At 37.8% G+C, this 17,832-nt stretch overlaps 3 protein-coding genes and 1 pseudogene across 8 annotated transcripts; 2 read left to right on the top strand and 2 right to left on the bottom strand.

The window, feature by feature from the left end:
* Positions 1-863: 863 nt before the first annotated feature.
* LOC145603783 (UDP-glycosyltransferase 74G1-like) lies at positions 864-3,853 on the top strand. Its single transcript, XM_081659769.1, has 2 exons — positions 864-1,622; positions 3,026-3,853. Exons 1-2 carry the CDS (start codon positions 945-947, stop codon positions 3,743-3,745), a joined length of 1,398 nt encoding a protein of 465 aa, XP_081515895.1. The 5' UTR covers positions 864-944; the 3' UTR covers positions 3,746-3,853.
* A 458-nt stretch (positions 3,854-4,311) lies between these two features.
* Positions 4,312-6,312, top strand: LOC145603774 (mogroside I-E synthase-like). The gene is made up of 2 exons (XM_081659758.1): positions 4,312-5,196; positions 5,494-6,312. The coding sequence occupies exons 1-2, from the start codon at positions 5,185-5,187 to the stop codon at positions 6,214-6,216; spliced, it is 735 nt and encodes a 244-aa protein (XP_081515884.1). The 5' UTR covers positions 4,312-5,184; the 3' UTR covers positions 6,217-6,312.
* Positions 6,313-6,400: 88 nt separating this feature from the next.
* LOC145603763 (xyloglucan endotransglucosylase protein 7 pseudogene) lies at positions 6,401-7,632 on the bottom strand (annotated as a pseudogene).
* LOC145603727 (probably inactive leucine-rich repeat receptor-like protein kinase At5g48380) lies at positions 7,500-17,661 on the bottom strand. 6 transcript variants are annotated; one of them, XM_081659738.1, is made up of 4 exons: positions 17,532-17,661; positions 15,675-16,620; positions 14,507-15,534; positions 7,500-7,633 (listed from the first exon to the last, which is right to left on the bottom strand). In XM_081659738.1, exons 2-3 carry the CDS (start codon positions 16,524-16,526, stop codon positions 14,524-14,526), a joined length of 1,863 nt encoding a protein of 620 aa, XP_081515864.1. In that variant the 5' UTR covers positions 16,527-16,620; positions 17,532-17,661; the 3' UTR covers positions 7,500-7,633; positions 14,507-14,523. The 6 variants fall into 6 exon arrangements, with proteins under 6 accessions (XP_081515864.1, XP_081515848.1, XP_081515856.1 ...); XM_081659722.1 differs by lacking the exon at positions 7,500-7,633 and adding an exon at positions 9,012-10,033; XM_081659730.1 differs by lacking the exon at positions 7,500-7,633 and adding an exon at positions 9,012-9,544.
* Positions 17,662-17,832: the final 171 nt, after the last annotated feature.

Below are 17,832 nucleotides of genomic sequence, written 5' to 3'. Positions count from 1 at the left end.
TTTTTTTTTTGTCATGATAAACATTGGTAAATGTCTAACTGTGACCAGCTGTAAATCTCACCCTTATTTTAGGCAATAAACTAAATGGGAAATGGAGATAATTCTTCTTATTTTTTTCTTCAATATCCTAAAATTTCTGGATGAAACAATTGATTTCATATTTTGTGTAAAATGGAGATTAGAAATAAGACCCATATATTTTGTCTCACAAATTGATATAGCTATGATATGGGTAATAAAGATTTCATGCATCTACGTTGAAAAACTTTGACCCTTCATCAAATGATTCAACACAAGCTTCCAGTGACAAAGATTTGGCCAATGACATGACATGCATGGTATTAATTTCTACCACATAGTTCTTTGTATTTTATTTTGTGTTTTTAAATACGAAGCTAAGTATCTAATAGGTACGGTTGTCCATTTCATGAGTCCTAAACATATTAATATATTATTAAATTTTAGACAAAATTCAATTGTTGCTATTTTTTTTAAAATCATATTGAACTTCTTTTCTTTTAAACAAAGTAATTTAAATATTACCCATATCAAAGTAATTATTTAATATTTTAATTGGGTCCCAGCCAGTTTAAATAATCCATTTTGTTCTAGGACCCAATAATAAATTCATTTTGTTTTTATAGGGTATTATTTAATTTATTAGAATAATAACACTCTTAAATCGAGAATAAAATACTCAATACTAACATAATTGACATCACCACTGATGTCAGGGAATTTGTATGCGGTGAAGTACTCTCCAAGTAGCTCAAGGCTCTTCTAATTTCCTCCCTATAAATACACTTCATTCCTCAACCCTTCATAAACTCATAAACAACATTTGTACAGTATTTTTCTCATAACTACTCCTAAACAACATTTATACTACCTCCGTTTCACGATTATTATTTGCATACAAATTCGATACTCCGATAACAACCATCATGGAGGACACTAAAAAAACCCATAAAGCCCATGTTCTTGTGCTACCATACCCGGCCCAAGGCCATATTAACCCAATGCTTCAATTCTCGAAACGTTTGGCCTATAAAGGCATCAAGCCCACATTAGTCCCAACTATTTACATTTCCAAATTAATGCCAACTACCACCATAACTACGGCCCAAAATGGCCCACAAATACAAGTACGACCTATTTCCGATGGCTACGACGATGGTGGTTATAACCAAGCTGAGTCTACCACGGCCTACTTGGATAGCCTTCGAGCCAACGGTTCCAACACGTTGGCCCAACTTATTAAGAAGCTAAATGAGGAAGGGGACCCAGTTAAGGCTGTTATATATGATGGGTTCTTACCTTGGGCCTTGGATGTGGCTAAGCAACTTGGGCTTATTGGGGTGGTGTTTTTTACTCAGTCTTGTACAGTAAATAGTATTTACTATCATGTTCAACGTGGGCTAATCCAGCTTCCGCTTTCGGACCCCGGCTCGACTACCATCTCGGTTCCTGGGGCTCCGGAGCTCCACCCGTGGGAGGTTCCGTCGTTCGTGCAAAATTATGGGTCGTACCCGTTTTGGTTTGATGTGGTTTTGGGACAATTCTCAAATATTGATCAAGTAGATTGGGTGTTGTGCAACATTTTCTATGAGATGGAGAAAGAGGTACATAATCTATATACTCCCTCCGTTTCTAAATGATAGGCAAATTTTAGTCCCAAAATATTCACTCCATTTACCTTTTCCAACAATTATTAATATTAATTTTTTACCAAAATTCCCTCCAATTTGCAATAATATTTGTGCAAATTTAACTTTTCTATGTAAATTTTGTTTTCCCATGTACTTTATTAGTTTCTCTCTTTACTTTTTTGCATACCCAATGTCAATTTACCTTTTCAATGCACTTTAACTATTTTTATTTGTGTTTATTAATTCCCGTGAAAAATGCCCATAAGGGATTATCAAGAGGGGATGGAGGGAGTATGAAGTATTTGGTCCACTCATTTTTGTTATTGAATTTATTGATTGCAATTATAGTACTTATCTGCAACTTATTTAATATCTAGTTAGAAATAAATTTTGTCTTCATTTGGAATTAAAAATACTCTGTATAATGGACAGTTTTGTAATGACTACAATAAAATTGTGGTCATTATAAAAACAAAATCTACACTATTAATTTTATGTCAACTTAATTATGTGTAATAGGACCCATTGATAATGTCAAATTAATTGCTGCGAAAGCTTCATTGATAATGTCTATACAAAGTTTGAATAACTAATTAACATAAAATCCATCAAACAGTGCAACAATGATCAGGATGAGTTACGGAGAATAATATGGAGTAATTAAAACTATGAACTGTATAACTTAAAGTTGGAACAATTTTGTTTAGGTTATATTTTAATCTTATCCATGTATAATTGTATAAAACTATCTAATGTATAAAATCATACCTTTGTTTTTCAGATATAGGGTAGTATTTCATTGATTGTTTGGTTATAGTATAATCCTATCAATATTAATTGTTCCTCTTTACCTATTAATGGAAATTTAAACTTAAGTTGAAAGATGGCTACTTCTACAACAATGGCAACGACAACCAATTTTAAATTTTTTTTTCCAAAATAAAGTAGTTTTTAAACTTTTTTTTTAAAAATAATTATAAGTCAAATGTAATGTATGAATGGACGTACAAGATTTATCATTAATATATAAACGGTTGAGATTGAAAACGGTTACAATAGCTACAATTTTTATATAACCATTGAAAAGTCTTCCATAATATCCTCGTCATTAAAGGTATATACTACGTATATGATTATAGTATGTTACTTTATAAGGTGTGGAATATTCATTTGTCGTTGCAACTAATGAAAAATAGAGGTGGTACTTTAATTTTATCTTAGACATGGCTTAACTCCTTGTTGAAAACTTGAACATGGACCACCTTTTAATCAACTTTCCTCTGCCCAATTTAGATCATGAAACTATGCATATTTATATGAATATATGATTTTATTAATCGTCATTTAACATATGGTTTAATTTGGCATTTCTTTAGGGAGTTGATTGGATGGCTAAGATGTGGAAAGTAAGAACAATAGGACCAACAGTTCCATCATACTACCTTGACAAAAGACTAGAACATGACACAGATTACGGCCTTCAGCTAATCAAGCCAAATACCCTTTGCAAGAATTGGCTAGACTCGAAACCAAAACACTCCGTCATCTACGTATCCTTTGGTAGCGCGGCAAAGTTATCCGAAGAACAATTCGAAGAATTAGCACAAGGCTTAAAAAACAGCCACCTAAATTTTTTGTGGGTGGTAAGACAGGCAGAGCAAGAAAAACTTCCTAAGGATTTTATAGACGAAGTTTCTGGAAAAGGTCTTGTGGTGGGATGGGCCTCTCAGCTAGAGGTATTATCCCACGAGGCGATAGGGTGTTTTGTGACACATTGTGGGTTTAACTCGATACTTGAAGCATTCTCCCTCGGAGTGCCTGTAGTGGGGATGCCTCAGTGGACGGACCAAGGGACTAATGCCAAGTTTGTAGAAGAGGTATGGAGAGTTGGTGTAAGAGTCAAGGTCGATGAGAATGGGATTGTGCAAAGAACACAAATAGAGGAACGCATTAGGGATGTCATGGAAGGTGAGAAAAGTGAAGAGATTAGGGAAAATGTGGCTAAATGGAAGAAGTTGGCTAAAGAAGCAGTTGATGAAGGTGGTACTTCTGATAAGAATATTGATGAGTTTGTGGCTTATTTAGCCGGATATTAGAAAGCTGATATAATGTAATATTACACTTTTGTTCATTTGTGGCTTGTCTAGCTGAATTTATAATTTTGTTACAACTCGTCTATTTATACGTAATTTTTACTGGCATCACATTTTTACTCTCACATTACACTCAAATTTCATGTTATTCACGATATAGAAAATCTATATATTATCTTAATCTTTTAACGTTAAGTTAATCCATCGTCATTGTACGTATGTACTTCAAAGTATTTTGGACTTTCTCATATTATTTTCATTGGCCCAATTCCGGCGGCTAAGAAGGTGGTACTATACTACTAAAATACACGTCTACTAGACTGAGACAAACACTAGTGTTACTAATGTAGTTTCGTTTCCAAATTTTATACAACTAGTCAACTCTACATCAACATTTTTTTAATTGAGATAAAACAATAATTCCAATATCTAATGCAATTGTTGATGTCATCGCCAATGTCACACATGGCATATGTTGAATTTAACCTCGGTGTTGCTATTTTATAATGTGATTTGTACAACTTCTCATTAATTTACTTAATTTTATTATGTAATTTGTACAACTTTTCATTAATTTACTTTATCTACTTGGATATATATCCTTGAACATGGCTCTTCCTTCACCCTTCATCACCCCACCAAGAAAAACTTCATCTATACTAAGCTTGTAACCCCGAATTCATTGGTTACAGTAACAAATCGATTTTGTTTGACAAACTACGTACCAAACATAGGTCACGAACAATTACTTCCATTCAAAAACTCCGTAATCAACCATTATGGAGGTTACTAAGCAGGCCCATAAAGCCCATGTTCTTGTGTTTCCGTTTATAGGACAAGGCCATGTTAACCCAATGCTCCAATTCTCAAAACGATTGGCTTCCAAAGGAATCAAGCCCACCTTAATCACAGCCCAATACATTTTCAAATCTATGCAAACCACCACCATCCAAACCCAATTTGGCCCTCCGATTCAAATTCGATCCATATCCGATGGCTACGACGATGATGGAGGTAACCACCCGGAGTCTATTGCGGCCTACTTGGATAGTCTTCGGGTCAATGGGGCTAAATCTCTGGCCCAACTTATTATGAAGCTAAATGAGGAAGGCGACCCGGTTCAAGCGATCATATATGATGGGTTCTTACCTTGAGCCTTGGATGTTGCTAAGCAATTTGGGCTTGTTGCTGGGCTGTTTTTCACCCAGTCTTGTACAGTGAATAGCATTTACTACCATGTTCAACGTGGGCTGATCCAGCTCCCTCTAACGGGTCCTGACTCGATTAAAGTCTCGGTTCCTGGGGCTCCGGAGCTCCACCCGTTGGAGGCTCCGTCTTTCGTGCACACTTATGGGTCATACCCGTTTTGGTTTGATGTGATTTTGGGACAGTTCTTTAATATTGATCAAGCAGATTGGGTGTTGTGCAATATCTTCTATGACATGGAGAAAGAGGTAAATCCTACACGGCTAAACTAATATATTGGTGCTCAAATGTGAACTCTTGTTACAATTGGATATTTGTAAATGTTACCATTTTTTTTTTTTTTTTTTTTTTTTTTTTTTTTTTTTTTTTGTAACATAAGGTCATACTACTCATATACATGTCCTTTTTTCACTCTAAACTCGTATTTGGATGTATTAGACTTGATGTTACCCTGTCTAAAATTAGAGTGTCCTTAAAAGCATTGGGATAACGTTGATGTTGATATTGATCGTGATTTAACTCTTATACTTTGTCTCGTTCTTTAGGTCGTTGATTGGATGGCCAAGTTGTGGAAAGTAAGAACCATAGGACCAACAGTTCCGTCATATTACCTTGACAAAAGACTAGAAGATGACACAGACTACGGCCTTCATCTCCTCAAGCCTGATACAACCTTATGCAAGAACTGGCTCGACTCCAAACCAAAAGGCTCAGTCGCCTACGTGTCTTTTGGAAGTGCAGTTGAATTGTCTGAAGAACAATTCCAAGAACTAGCATGGGGCTTAAAAAACAGCCAAATAAATTTCTTGTGGGTTGTTAGAGAATCAGAGCAAGCAAAACTCCCAGTAGGGATCATAGACGAAAATTCTAGGCAAGGTCTTGTGGTAGGATGGGCCTCCCAACTGGAGGTATTAGCCCATGAGGCGACAGGCTGTTTCGTGACACACTGTGGGTTTAACTCGGTCCTGGAAGTACTGTCCCTCGGCGTGCCAGTGGTGGGTGTCCCACAGTGGACAGACCAAGGGACTAATGCTAAGTTTGTGGAGGATATATGGGGAGTCGGCGTCAAAGCCAAGGTAGATGACAAGGGGATTGTGCAAAGAAAGCAATTAGAGGAATGCATTAGGGAAGTCATGGAGGGTGAGAATAGTGAAGAGATTAAGAACAATTTGAGTAAGTGGAAGAAGTTGGCTAAAGAAGCAGTTGATGAAGGTGGAAGTTCTGACAAAAACATTGATGAATTTGTAGCTTATTTAGCAGAATCTTAAATGTTGATAATAATATTTCAGAGGAAATTCATTGTATAAAATATGGTTGTATGGTTCTTATATATGATTGATATGTTTATTTTTCTTTACCTGTTACATATTCTTCCAATGCTGTGTTAAAAGATATGTTCTTCCTGAAATCTTATTATCATATTCTGCATCAGATTCCAAACAAACATGAAAATCGAGTAAATAACATCCTCATCTTCGTTAAATTTGTAATTACATGTAAATAATACTTCGTATTATAGTGTAATACATTGTAATTAACCCGCGTGGTATGACTAATATGATTTTACAACGAACTCACAAAAAAGATATAAATTAAGGAAATAAAAAGGGTGGAAATACAAAAGAAAAAAATGTAATAACAAAAATGAAAATAGAATCATCTAAACTGTGACTGTCTTCCTCTGTTAGACCCTTTAATAGTACATTCTTTAGGAAGGCCTTCATGAAATCTCATCTTATCATTGCAATAATTGTAAGTCATGTAATTCTGTTGCACCCGTCTCATTTTCCTTAAACTCTTTGAATCCAACTCTGCCCTTAACCAAGCATTCTCAAAACCCGACGATTCAGAATCCAAGTCCTCTGACCCACACGACGAGGATCCATGAGACCAAACACAAGAACTCGATATAAAGCTCTTAAAAGAGGCAACAAATGGAGCTTTGGACCAATCAGTATGCACTTTTCCACCTTGTGTAGCCCAATCATCAGCATTCCACAAACTCGAAAATATTCTCATGGGCTGTTTATTTGGGAAAGGCACACCAAATTCTTCCATGTTGTTAAACTCTCTAATTGGCGTATCATCTACGAAGAACACAATTCTAGCAGGGTTCCACAGAATCGAGTAGCTATGAAATTCCGCGGTAGGATCAAACCACAAGTAAAATTGTTGCTCGCGATTTCCCTTCCCTTGACAGTATATATTGGTGTGTATAGTATAAGGCTGGCCACTCACATTACCTAAGAACTCGAAATCTATCTCATCATGGGTGGATCCATTTGAGGACATGTAAAAAGTCGTGACAGTACCAGCAGAGTTATTAGGAATGAGCTTAATCTTCATATCAATCTTTGCAAACAGAAATCTGTTCTTAGACTCAAATCCTGAACCCGAGTTTTTATCTAGGGAAAGAGTAAGAAGCGTACCATTATCATGAAAATTACCTCTACCATTTCCCCAAGCAATATCAAAGTCTCGGGCTAAGCCGCCTAGGACCTCAGCTTTCGGAGGAGAATGGAGTACTGCTTTATCATTGGAGCGAGGAGGTGGTTGCTCCATCGTCGGAATCTCATGGAAATACATGTCATTGGAATCGTATCGTTGAGGTAGAAGAATAGATGAAGGAAGGGTAGTTTTGATTTGTTCAGATGGAAGAGATTTATCTTGGAGTGATATTGAGGTCTGTAATGTGAAATACACACATAAGATCACGGCTAAGCCAATGAAAGTATGAAGAGAGCATATTGATGGCAAAAACGACGACGACGAAGATGACCGATGCATATGCATTTGAAAGTGATTAAGGGAGCAACACAGATCTAATCTGCTCCCTCTTTTCAAAGTCAATGATGAAAACAAAAATAATCTAACTTAATATTTCCTCTGTTTTCTTGCTCTTGAATGTAAGACTAACAAGATCAGCTTAGCAATGTAAGAATTAAGAGAGATCTAAGAGAAGAAAGGCGAAAAACGAAATCGAATACGAGAATTTGTGAAGGGAAAAAAAGGAAAGATTGGAAGAGAGGAGGGTGTTTTTTGTGTGGTAAGAGAATAGTATTTTCCCATGAAATTCGTGGTCTTACTATATATAGTTTGAGAAAGAATCAGACCAAAAGAAATTAAACAAAGATTAAAGAAATTAAACAAAGAGTAAAGAAATAAAAAAGTAATGTTAAGATTGTGACATTGAATGTCTTAGGCATACAGAGAAGCACCTTCACATCTAAAAGACGTGTGAGCGCCTATTTACATGATATGAAAACATGCAGTCTACTAGTTGATGGTAATGTTACCAAAACAAAATTAAAAATTAAAAGTTGGTGGTACTTAATTGTCTGTTAATTATATGGTACAGTAGCATAATTGTTTTTGATTGGACCGTATGGACCGTGTTGAATTACGCTTTTCCGTTTCTTACATACTACGGGGTACTAAACTAGCAACGGAGTACTAAACTAGCAACATTTTTATTTTCACGCTTTTATTTAACATTATATATAATTTCACTCATTAATATCTTAATGATATAAAATGTTGAGATATTGTGAAAATATATTTTGAAACAAACCTAATACAATACTCATAATCTTATATTCTTACATTATTAAGTTTTCTTTAAGTTATGTGAATAATGTAAAAGTCAAAATGTTGCAAAAGTTAGATACAAAATAAAGGAAATTAAATAATTTTTAGTTTTTTACGGAATTGGAAAAAAAAAAAAAAAAAAAAAAAATGTTACATGAATCAAAGAATATACGGAACATTTATGAAGTGTGTAGCAGTTGAAATCAAAATAAATTTGACTAATTAAAAAAATGAAAGTTGACAAAATCAAAATCTCAACAAACAAGTGATGATTATTGATTAATTGGTTATAGTTAATGGAGGAGCATTCAATAATACGAGTATACGAGAATTGCATGTGATGAATCTGATGGTGTGGTCTACTTATTTTAATCTGCAACTTCAGTAACTACAAAAACAATTTTTTTTTATTTTTTATTTTTATTTTTTTTGGCCAAGAGAGAATTTTTCAAACTAAGAACAAAAAGTATTTAAATAGCAGAAGGCCCAAGTTCTAATAGTTACATATCATGAACTGAATGCTTCAGTAGGTTGGCATCTAAAACTGTTAACACACCACCACATATATACCAACCCAAATGGTTCAGCTATCCAACAACAGCCCAATTCAGACAGTTACGAAAACGGAAAAAACCGTGTTGAGTGAGTCTGTGCGGCCTACTTGAATAGCATCAAATCAACGACTCAAAAAATTATTAAGCTAACATAAGGGCGGAGCTGGAGACAGTGGTAAATAAACTTAACCTATTGATAGATTTGGAGTTTTGGTCTATAAACATGACATTTTACAAATCATCAATGTACTGCTAATACTTGATAGCTACCTTATTGTCATAGTACTTCATTAACAAATGCTTTTGGCAAACCGCAGTACTAACAGCTCATAATAATACCTTGACAGAAGTCTAGAAGATGACAGAAACTACAGTCTCCAGCTCTTCAAGTCAACACAGCCTTCTGCAAGAGCTGACTGAATTCTAAACCAAGAGACTTCATCGAATACGACGTCTTCAAAAGCACAGGCCAATTGTCCAAAGAACAATGTGGAGAATCAGCACAAGGTTTTAAAAACAGACACCAAAAATTCTTACAGGTGGTAAGAGAATCCTGTAGCAGCCAAAACTTCCGATGGGATTAACAGATGAAAATTCTAGGCAAGGCCTGGTGGTGAGGTCTACGGATCATGGCCCACAAGGCGATAAGCTGCTTTCTGATGGAGTTTAGCCCAGTCCTCGAAGCATTGTGCCTTGAGGTACCAGAAATGGGGGGTTCCACAGTATACAGACCAATCCACTAATGCTGAGTCTCTGGAGGATGTATGGGGAAATGGGAACAGAACCGAAAATTATGGAAAAGGAATTGCAAGAAGAGAGGAGGTGGAGGATGCATAAAGAAAGTGATGGAAGGGAATAGCTTAGGAAGAAGTGAAAGTTCAGACTGAGTGGGTGAACACTTCTTGCTCTATAAGTTCCTTGACTAGTTACTAATTTATCAACCCTGTACAATTACATTAATAAAATATATCATTACAAAGTTGTTACTTCCCCTCCCCTTATACAATGATACAGGTGGCCAGGTGGGCAAGTTGCAATGACATTAACCACATCCGCTACTTTAGTTTAGGGTATGCCTGGATTGAAGCAGTCCTAATTCTATACAGTGCACTCTCTCAAATCCTATTACCAAAATGGTCATTCTAAGTATAACGGATATTGGAGACACGGCTACAGAAAAATGGAAGAGCACAATGCCCACAAGGACACAACTTTGTGGTTCTGTTTCCGGTCAAGGACATGTGTATCCCATGAACTTTTCTCCTAGTCTCCAAAGGCACCAAACCTACTTTATTCCCCAGAGCCTAGCCTACAATATCTTACAAGGTGCCAACACCCCAATTCATCAAGGCCTGCTAATCCAACTACGATCTGCTTGACTTCCACATGGATATTATCCAAGCTGGCTAATCAGGGTTAGAGACCTAGAGTAGCATTGGTCTAGAAAAATATGAATTTTATGGCTGGTTGTTTATCTTCATCTGGCCTAAATAGAGGTTAAAAGTAGATTACAAACAAATAAATTGGCTGTTTTACAAGGATAATGACAGAAAAAGAGCATCTGACTCGATCTTAACTGTTTCAGTGTCAGCCCACATTTTCTTCACTATTGTCCGATAAAATGCAGAAGCCATTAAAAGTTGAATTGAGAAGAAGTGATTTTGAGGAGATGGAAGTGAACAAATGCACAAGACAAGTACTAAGGAAAAGATGAATGAAAAGATCAAAAGAAAAATTCCCAACAGAAAAGTTGGCTTAAACAACAATTATGATATAGAAGTGCAGAAGAGTATAGGTAACAATTCTGTTTTTATGGTTATGAAACATAACATTCTCACAACCAGCCAAACCCAAGAAAATAGTGATACAAATGAAAGTGAGGCCAAGCTTGTAAATATATGGTTTCAATTCCAAAAAAAAAAATATTCTGTACATGGATCACATAACTCCGCCAGTGGGTTTCCCGCTGCCAGTCCCAAGCCTGGATAAAGGAGGAGGGTTACGGTAGGCCAGTGACAGCCAGTATAAAACTTCGTCACATCCCATGACATGAGCCAAACAGATATTTTCGTGGGGGCGTTCCCTACTCAGCGACGCGCTGCACTTCCTAGACCCGGGTGTAGTGATAAGTATGCAAGGGTTGCTAGGTCGTCGCCCAGAAGCGACGCGCCACATTGCCCGAGTGTGGTGTCAAATGAGCAAGGGCGTGCCATTGGGGCGTTCCCTACTGAGCGACGCGCTGCACTTCCCAGACCCGGGTGCAGTGATAAGTATGTAAGGGTTGCTAGGTCGTCGCCCAGAAGCGACGCGCCATATTGCCCAATTGTGGTGTCAAATAATCAAGGGCTTGGAGTTGGGATCAGGAGGGAGCGTGGGAGAAAAGAATTTAGTTTGCGGATTGGTTCTTGGAATGTGGGGTCTCTTACGGGAAAATCAGCAGAATTGGTAGAAGTAATGAAAAGACGACGCGTGAACATCATGTGCCTCCAAGAGACAAGATGGACAGGAGAAGGAGCTCGAGGCTTGGTTTTGGGGTATAAGGTATGGTATGTTGGGCAAGAAACGAGCCACAGAACAAGGAATGGTGGAGCTAGGAACGGAGTTGGTGTGGTTCTCGATGAGAGGTTGGCAAAAGAGGTGATCGAGGTCTATCGGAAGAACGATAGGTTGATAAGGCTGAAGTTGCTATGTGGCAAGGAGATTGTGAATGTTATCAGTGCTTATGCTCCCCAAGTGGGTTTAGATGCAGAAGAGAAACGACAATTTTGGGAGGACCTAGACGAGGTGGTGCAGGGTGTCCACCACTCAGAGAAGTTATATATTGGAGGGGATCTAAATGGGCACGTTGGGGCGAGCCGAGATGGCTATGAGAGTGTCCATGGAGGCTTTGGGTATGGGCAGAGGGACGCCGGTGGTGAAGCTATTATGGATTTTGCCCAATCATATGATTTAATTTTGGCTAATACTTGGTTTAAGAAGAGGGATTCACACTTGATAACTTTTCGGAATGGAGCAAATGCAACTCAAATAGACTTCCTGCTCACAAGGAGCATAGATAGACAAAGTTGCATAAACTGTAAGGTTATCCCAGGGGAGAGTGTGGTCACCCAACACCGGCTATTGGTAATGACTATTCGTCTGAAAGAGAAGGCGAAGAAAAAAGTTAGACAAGAAGAACCAAGGATAAGATGGTGGACCCTAAGGGATGCAAAAGCTAAGGTTTTTACAGAAAAGGTAATTGAAGAAGCGGATTGGGATGGAGAGGTGGATCCGGACATGACTTGGTTACGAATGAAGAACTGTTTCCTAAGAGTGGCCAAAGAGGTCTTAGGGGAAGTAAGGGGAAGAACTTCGGTACAGAGAGATACTTCGTGGTGGAATGAAGAGGTGAAAGCAGTAATTAAGCAAAAAAGGGAATGCTATCAAGCCTTAGGAAAATGTAGGAGTGATGAAACCTTTGCAGCGTATAAGGAGGCTAAGAGTAAGGCAAAGGCAGCTGTTCGCCAAGCAAAAGAAAAGGCATATCAGGAGGTTTATGAAAAGCTTGATTCCAAGGAGGGAGAAAGGATCATTTATAAGATGGCAAAGAGAAGACAAGAGGCAAGGAAGGATATTGGCATGGTGAAGTGTGTCAAAGATAAGAACCAAATGGTCCTAGTGCAAGAGGAGGGCATCAAGGACAGGTGGAAGGGGTACTTCGATGAATTATTTAATGGAAGTAATGGAGTTGTGATAGGAGATACCTCTATGAGTGATGAAGAAATCAACATGGAGTATGTGCGAAGGATTAGGAGAGTAGAGGTGGAGATTGCACTGAGGAAGATGAAACCTAAGAAGGCGGTTGGCCCTGATGGGGTACCGATAGAGGTGTGGAGGTGTTTGGGTAAGATTGGTATTGATTGGTTAACAAACCTTTTCAACAAGATATGGACGGCTACAAGGATCCCACAAGATTGGAGGAAGAGCACCTTGGTCCCGGTTTATAAAAACAAAGGAGACGCTCAAGATTGTTCTAACTATCGAGGAATTAAGCTTATGAGCCATACTATGAAGTTGTGGGAAAGGGTGATTGAACAAAGGTTGAGGGCATGCACAAGCATTTCAGATAACCAATTTGGTTTTATGCCTGGGAGATCTACTATGGAGGCAATCCATTTGATAAGACAAATGATGGAGTTTTATAGGGTAAAGAAGAAAGATCTTCATATGGTCTTTATTGATTTAGAGAAGGCATATGACAAGGTGCCAAGAGAGATACTTTGGTGGGCAATGTTGAAGAAAGGTATCCCACGAAGGTATGTAGACCTAGTTAAGGATATGTATCGGGATGTGTCAACAAATGTGAGGACATGCGGAGGGTTGACAAAAGATTTCCCTATTACAATCGGATTGCATCAAGGGTCTGCATTAAGCCCTTTTCTTTTTGCAACGGTTCTAGATGAAGTAACTAGACCAATTCAAGATGAGGTTCCATGGTGTATGTTGTTCGCAGATGATATCGTTTTGGTGGATGAGACTAAGGATGGGGTTAATGTCAAGTTGGAGCAATGGAGGCAAAGGTTGGAATCTAGAGGGTTTAAGCTAAGTCGGAGTAAGACTGAATATTTGGTATGTCGTTTTGGCACTCAGAGGGGGACAAGCAATGAAGTGGTGAGTTTGGATGGAAAGGATTTGACCATGAGTGAATGTTTTAAGTACCTAGGGTCGATCATCCAGAAGAATGGTGACATTGATCAAGACGTGACCCACAGGATTAAGTCAGGGTGGCTTAAATGGAAAGCGGCCACGGGAGTGTTATGCGACCGCAGCATTCCCTTAAAGTTGAAGGGAAAATTCTACAGGACTGCCATAAGACCAGTGTTGCTCTATGGTACAGAATGTTGGGCTTCTAAGAAAGAGCATATTAAAAAGATGGAGGTTACGGAAATGCGCATGTTAAGGTGGATGTGTGGAAACACTTTAAGAGATAGAATCAGAAATGAGGTTATTCGCAAGAAAGTAGGTGTGGCGGGCATTGTAGATAAATTAAGGGAAAATCGTCTGCGTTGGTTTGGACATGTAAGACGGAGACCCGAGGGTGCACCGGTGCGAAGAGTGGAAGAGTGGGACCATGGAGGGATTAAACGAGGAAGAGGGAGACCAAAGATGACTTGGTTGGAAGGAGTGAGGAAGGATATGAAGTGCATGGATTTACGTGAGGATGAAGTTTTGGATCGTAAGGGATGGAGGAGAAAGATTTATGTTGATGACTACACGGAATAATCAAATTTGGTTCATGTTAGCCGACCCCACTTTTGGGATTAAGGCTTTGATTGATTGATTGATTGATTGATTGTACATGGATCACATGGAAGAGAGCATATGATAACTGAACAACACAATAATATTTACGTTTACGTGTCATTGGAAATGATACCTTTATAAATGAAATAATCACTGATCGGAATTTGCTTCTTGAGCAACAATGAGCTCTTGTATGTCATCATCGCCGGTATCCATTTGCAACATAGTTTCAGCATCAGTTGAGAAGTGATACCTCTCCCCAATGGCTCTTAGAAGTTGGTAAACTTCAAACATTGAAGGCCTCTCTTTGGGATTCAAGGACACACAATTACGAGCTACTTTGAAAATCTGTGAGATTTCGTGGTCAACACCCTTCCCAGCCAATGATTTGTCAATGGCATATTTCAAATTAGAGTTCTTTGTGAGTTCTATAACCCAATCCACCAGGGTACCCTTGAAGCTTTCAGGGGCTTTAGTCACTTCATTTGGCCTCTCTCCAGTTACCAACTCGAGGAGGACTGTTCCAAAGCTATAAACATCTCCCTTTGGAGTAGCAACCAAAGTTCGCGAGTATTCTGGCGCCACATAACCTATATCCCCAAATTCTCCATTGACAAAGGTGCTCAAATGTGTATCAATGGGGTTCATGAGCCTCGCAAGGCCAAAGTCAGATATTTTTGGCTCAAAATCAGAATCTAGTAAGATGCACTTAGAGCTTATGTTCCGATGAATGATGCGAGGATTGCAATTATGATGAAGCCATGCTAATCCTCTAGCTGCCCCTATGGCAATTTTGAGTCGTGTTGGCCATTCCATGGAGCAACCATCTTCTCCCTGATGCAACTGATCATAAAGAGTACCATTTTTCATGTACTTGTAAACTAACAATTTCTCCTTACCAGCAAGACAGAAACCTATGAGGGGAACTAGGTCGCGATGTTTGACACTCCCAAGTGTAGCCATTTCGGACACAAATTCTTCCTCAGAGTGTTGAGTGTCCTGCAACCTCTTTACCATGTACATACTGCCATCATCTAGTCTTGCCTTATATATAGTCCCCATCCTTCCTTCACCAATAATATTATGTTTACTGAAATTATCTGTTGCCTTCATGAGATCACTCAGTCGCATTTTCGAAATAGAATTCTCAAACAAGGACACCTATACATCATAACGTAATTTCTCAGTGCTATGATGGTAAAGATTAGTACACTTCCGTAGTAGCATCAAACAACAATAACAAAAATAAACCATAAGGAAACTGGAATATAAGCTATAAATAAAATTTGAATCGGTTTTACCTTAATTTTCTTGATCCCTTTGATACTCTTTGCCCATTTGTTTCCTTCAGGATCTTCTTCTTTTTTCTTTACTGGGACTCTACGTGCACAGAAGAACATAGCTAGGCCTACTCCTATGGCACCAACAGTCACTCCAGATACTGCAGCAGCAACAATAACTCCAGTATTGGACTTTCCTGATGATTTCTGACAAGGGCTTAGAGAAGGTCCACAGAGCCCTGGGTTGTTGGAGAAATCAACATCGATAGTAGAATTAAAGCGTGGGACTTGCCCAACCAAGAGATTATTAGCAACAGTAAATCTTTTGAGCCGGGAAAGCTGGCCTAATTCTAGAGGAATCTGTCCAGAAAATTTGTTGTGGTCAAGTTGAATAACATTGAGATAGCTGCAGTTGGCAAGGTTCTCAGGTATCTCACCTGAGAACCTATTTGAGGAGAGAACAACTGAAGTCACATACGGCATGATTTTAGAAACATTAGCAGGAATTACTCCGTCAAGTTCATTAGAGGACAGGTCCAAGTGCTGTAGATTGCTGCAGTTATAAATCCCAAGAGGGAAGCTGCCCCTCAATCCCATATTTGAAAGTCGGATGGTCAACACCCTATCCTCATTCGGAGCCCAGCAATCTATCCCAGTGAACGAGCAAATGAATCCTTTCGTAGAATTGCTAAAATTCCAGGAAGAGTTCAAGATATTATTGGGATCCTGCAAGGATTCTTTTATGGACCTCAAGCATGCAATATCATTCTCATTTCCATAGCTTAAACCACTCATCAACAAAAACACTAGATAAAATCCAAGAAAACCAGATATTTCTCTTTGATTCGACCCCATACAAGTTACGAGGCCCATTAAACACCTTTAGATTGCTGTAAAATCTATGTCAGAGCTTATAATTGACACCAGAACCTCTGATCTCCATATTACAAGAATATCCTGCAAGAATCTGAATAAAACACATAATTACAATCTCCATTTAGAAACTCAGTATACAAGTATAAGGAAATAGCTCATACCAAATATATGCAGTATAATAGAATTAAAAAAACAAAAGACTAGTCATAGACTCACAATAATCCTTGAGTTAACCAAATTCATCAAATAACCTAAATCAAAAACCTTCAATCAATTACTATACAACATTACAACATAACCAATTCATAAAAAATTTACTGAAATTAATCAATGGTTGGAAAGTAAGACTGCAATTTTTATCAACACCTAACCACAAGGTGATAAGGTACACCCGAGTGTATAATGGACACTCCCAAGAAAGACGGATTAATGTATAATATCACAAATAATAGCCAATATATAGACAAATCTTTGAAGATTTGAACTAAGACGTATAAGAGCAACTTCAATAATTATAGCTTATGGCTTAAGAAAATTTCAAAATTAAACAAAAAGTTTGCAACACTCACCAGTTCACCACAACTTGGCAATAAACCTGGGATTAAACTAAAACACCCAACAAATTTAACAAAAAACAATTACAAGAAAATAGCATAACTTTAATAATGGTGGTCAAATAATGTGAAAATAAAGATTGATTTCACATAGATTAACGTTAGAATTTAGACTGTTGACTAGTGCATAGACCTTGACTTGGTGAGGGAAAAAAAATCCCCCCTTTTTTTTTTTTGCCAAATCAACTATTATTGATTAATTATCAATTATTAATCAAGGTTAATTAGGGGAATAATCAGAGCTTAAAACATACAAGAATTACACCCATTTGCTAATTTAACTAAATACCCAAATTTTTGCTCTTTTGTTCTGGGGTTAGAGGCGTTGCTAAGCAAATATACAAGAAATTCTTGGAAAATACTGCGAAGAAAAACAAAGTAAACTTACATGAAATTATAGAAATGTATGGTTAAAAGAAGAGAAGTTTCTGCAAGTGGAGGTTGATGTTAACTGTAATGGAAAACAGAGAAATGGAGAGAGAGAAAGAGGGGCTAATTTTCCACACAATGCCCCAAAGTTGTTGTTGTTTGGTCTATAGTCAAATTAAAGGAACGATATTAAACCGATTTGCACTGCACCCATATGCAAAGACTTATTGGTCAACATTGGACTTTCTTTTATGGCAATCAGAAAATTTCTATTATATCTTCGGATGTATAGGTAGTAGGGCTGTTCATCGGTCCAAGAT

The sequence above is a fragment of the Chenopodium album genome, chromosome 2, assembly GCF_948465745.1.
Source record: "Chenopodium album chromosome 2, dcCheAlbu1.1, whole genome shotgun sequence".
Taxonomy (NCBI): domain Eukaryota; kingdom Viridiplantae; phylum Streptophyta; class Magnoliopsida; order Caryophyllales; family Amaranthaceae; genus Chenopodium; species Chenopodium album.
This window is presented reverse-complemented; position numbering and strand designations above follow the sequence as displayed.

Coding starts and splice junctions, on each gene's coding strand:
- LOC145603783 (XM_081659769.1), top strand. CDS start 945: ATGGAGGACACTAAAAAAACCCATAAAGCCCATGTTCTTGTGCTACCA. Junction 1,623..3,025: donor TCTATGAGATGGAGAAAGAG/GTACATAATCTA, acceptor GCATTTCTTTAG/GGAGTTGATTGGATGGCTAA.
- LOC145603727 (XM_081659738.1), bottom strand. CDS start 16,526: ATGGGCCTCGTAACTTGTATGGGGTCGAATCAAAGAGAAATATCTGGT. Junction 15,535..15,674: donor AAGGGATCAAGAAAATTAAG/GTAAAACCGATT, acceptor TATGATGTATAG/GTGTCCTTGTTTGAGAATTC.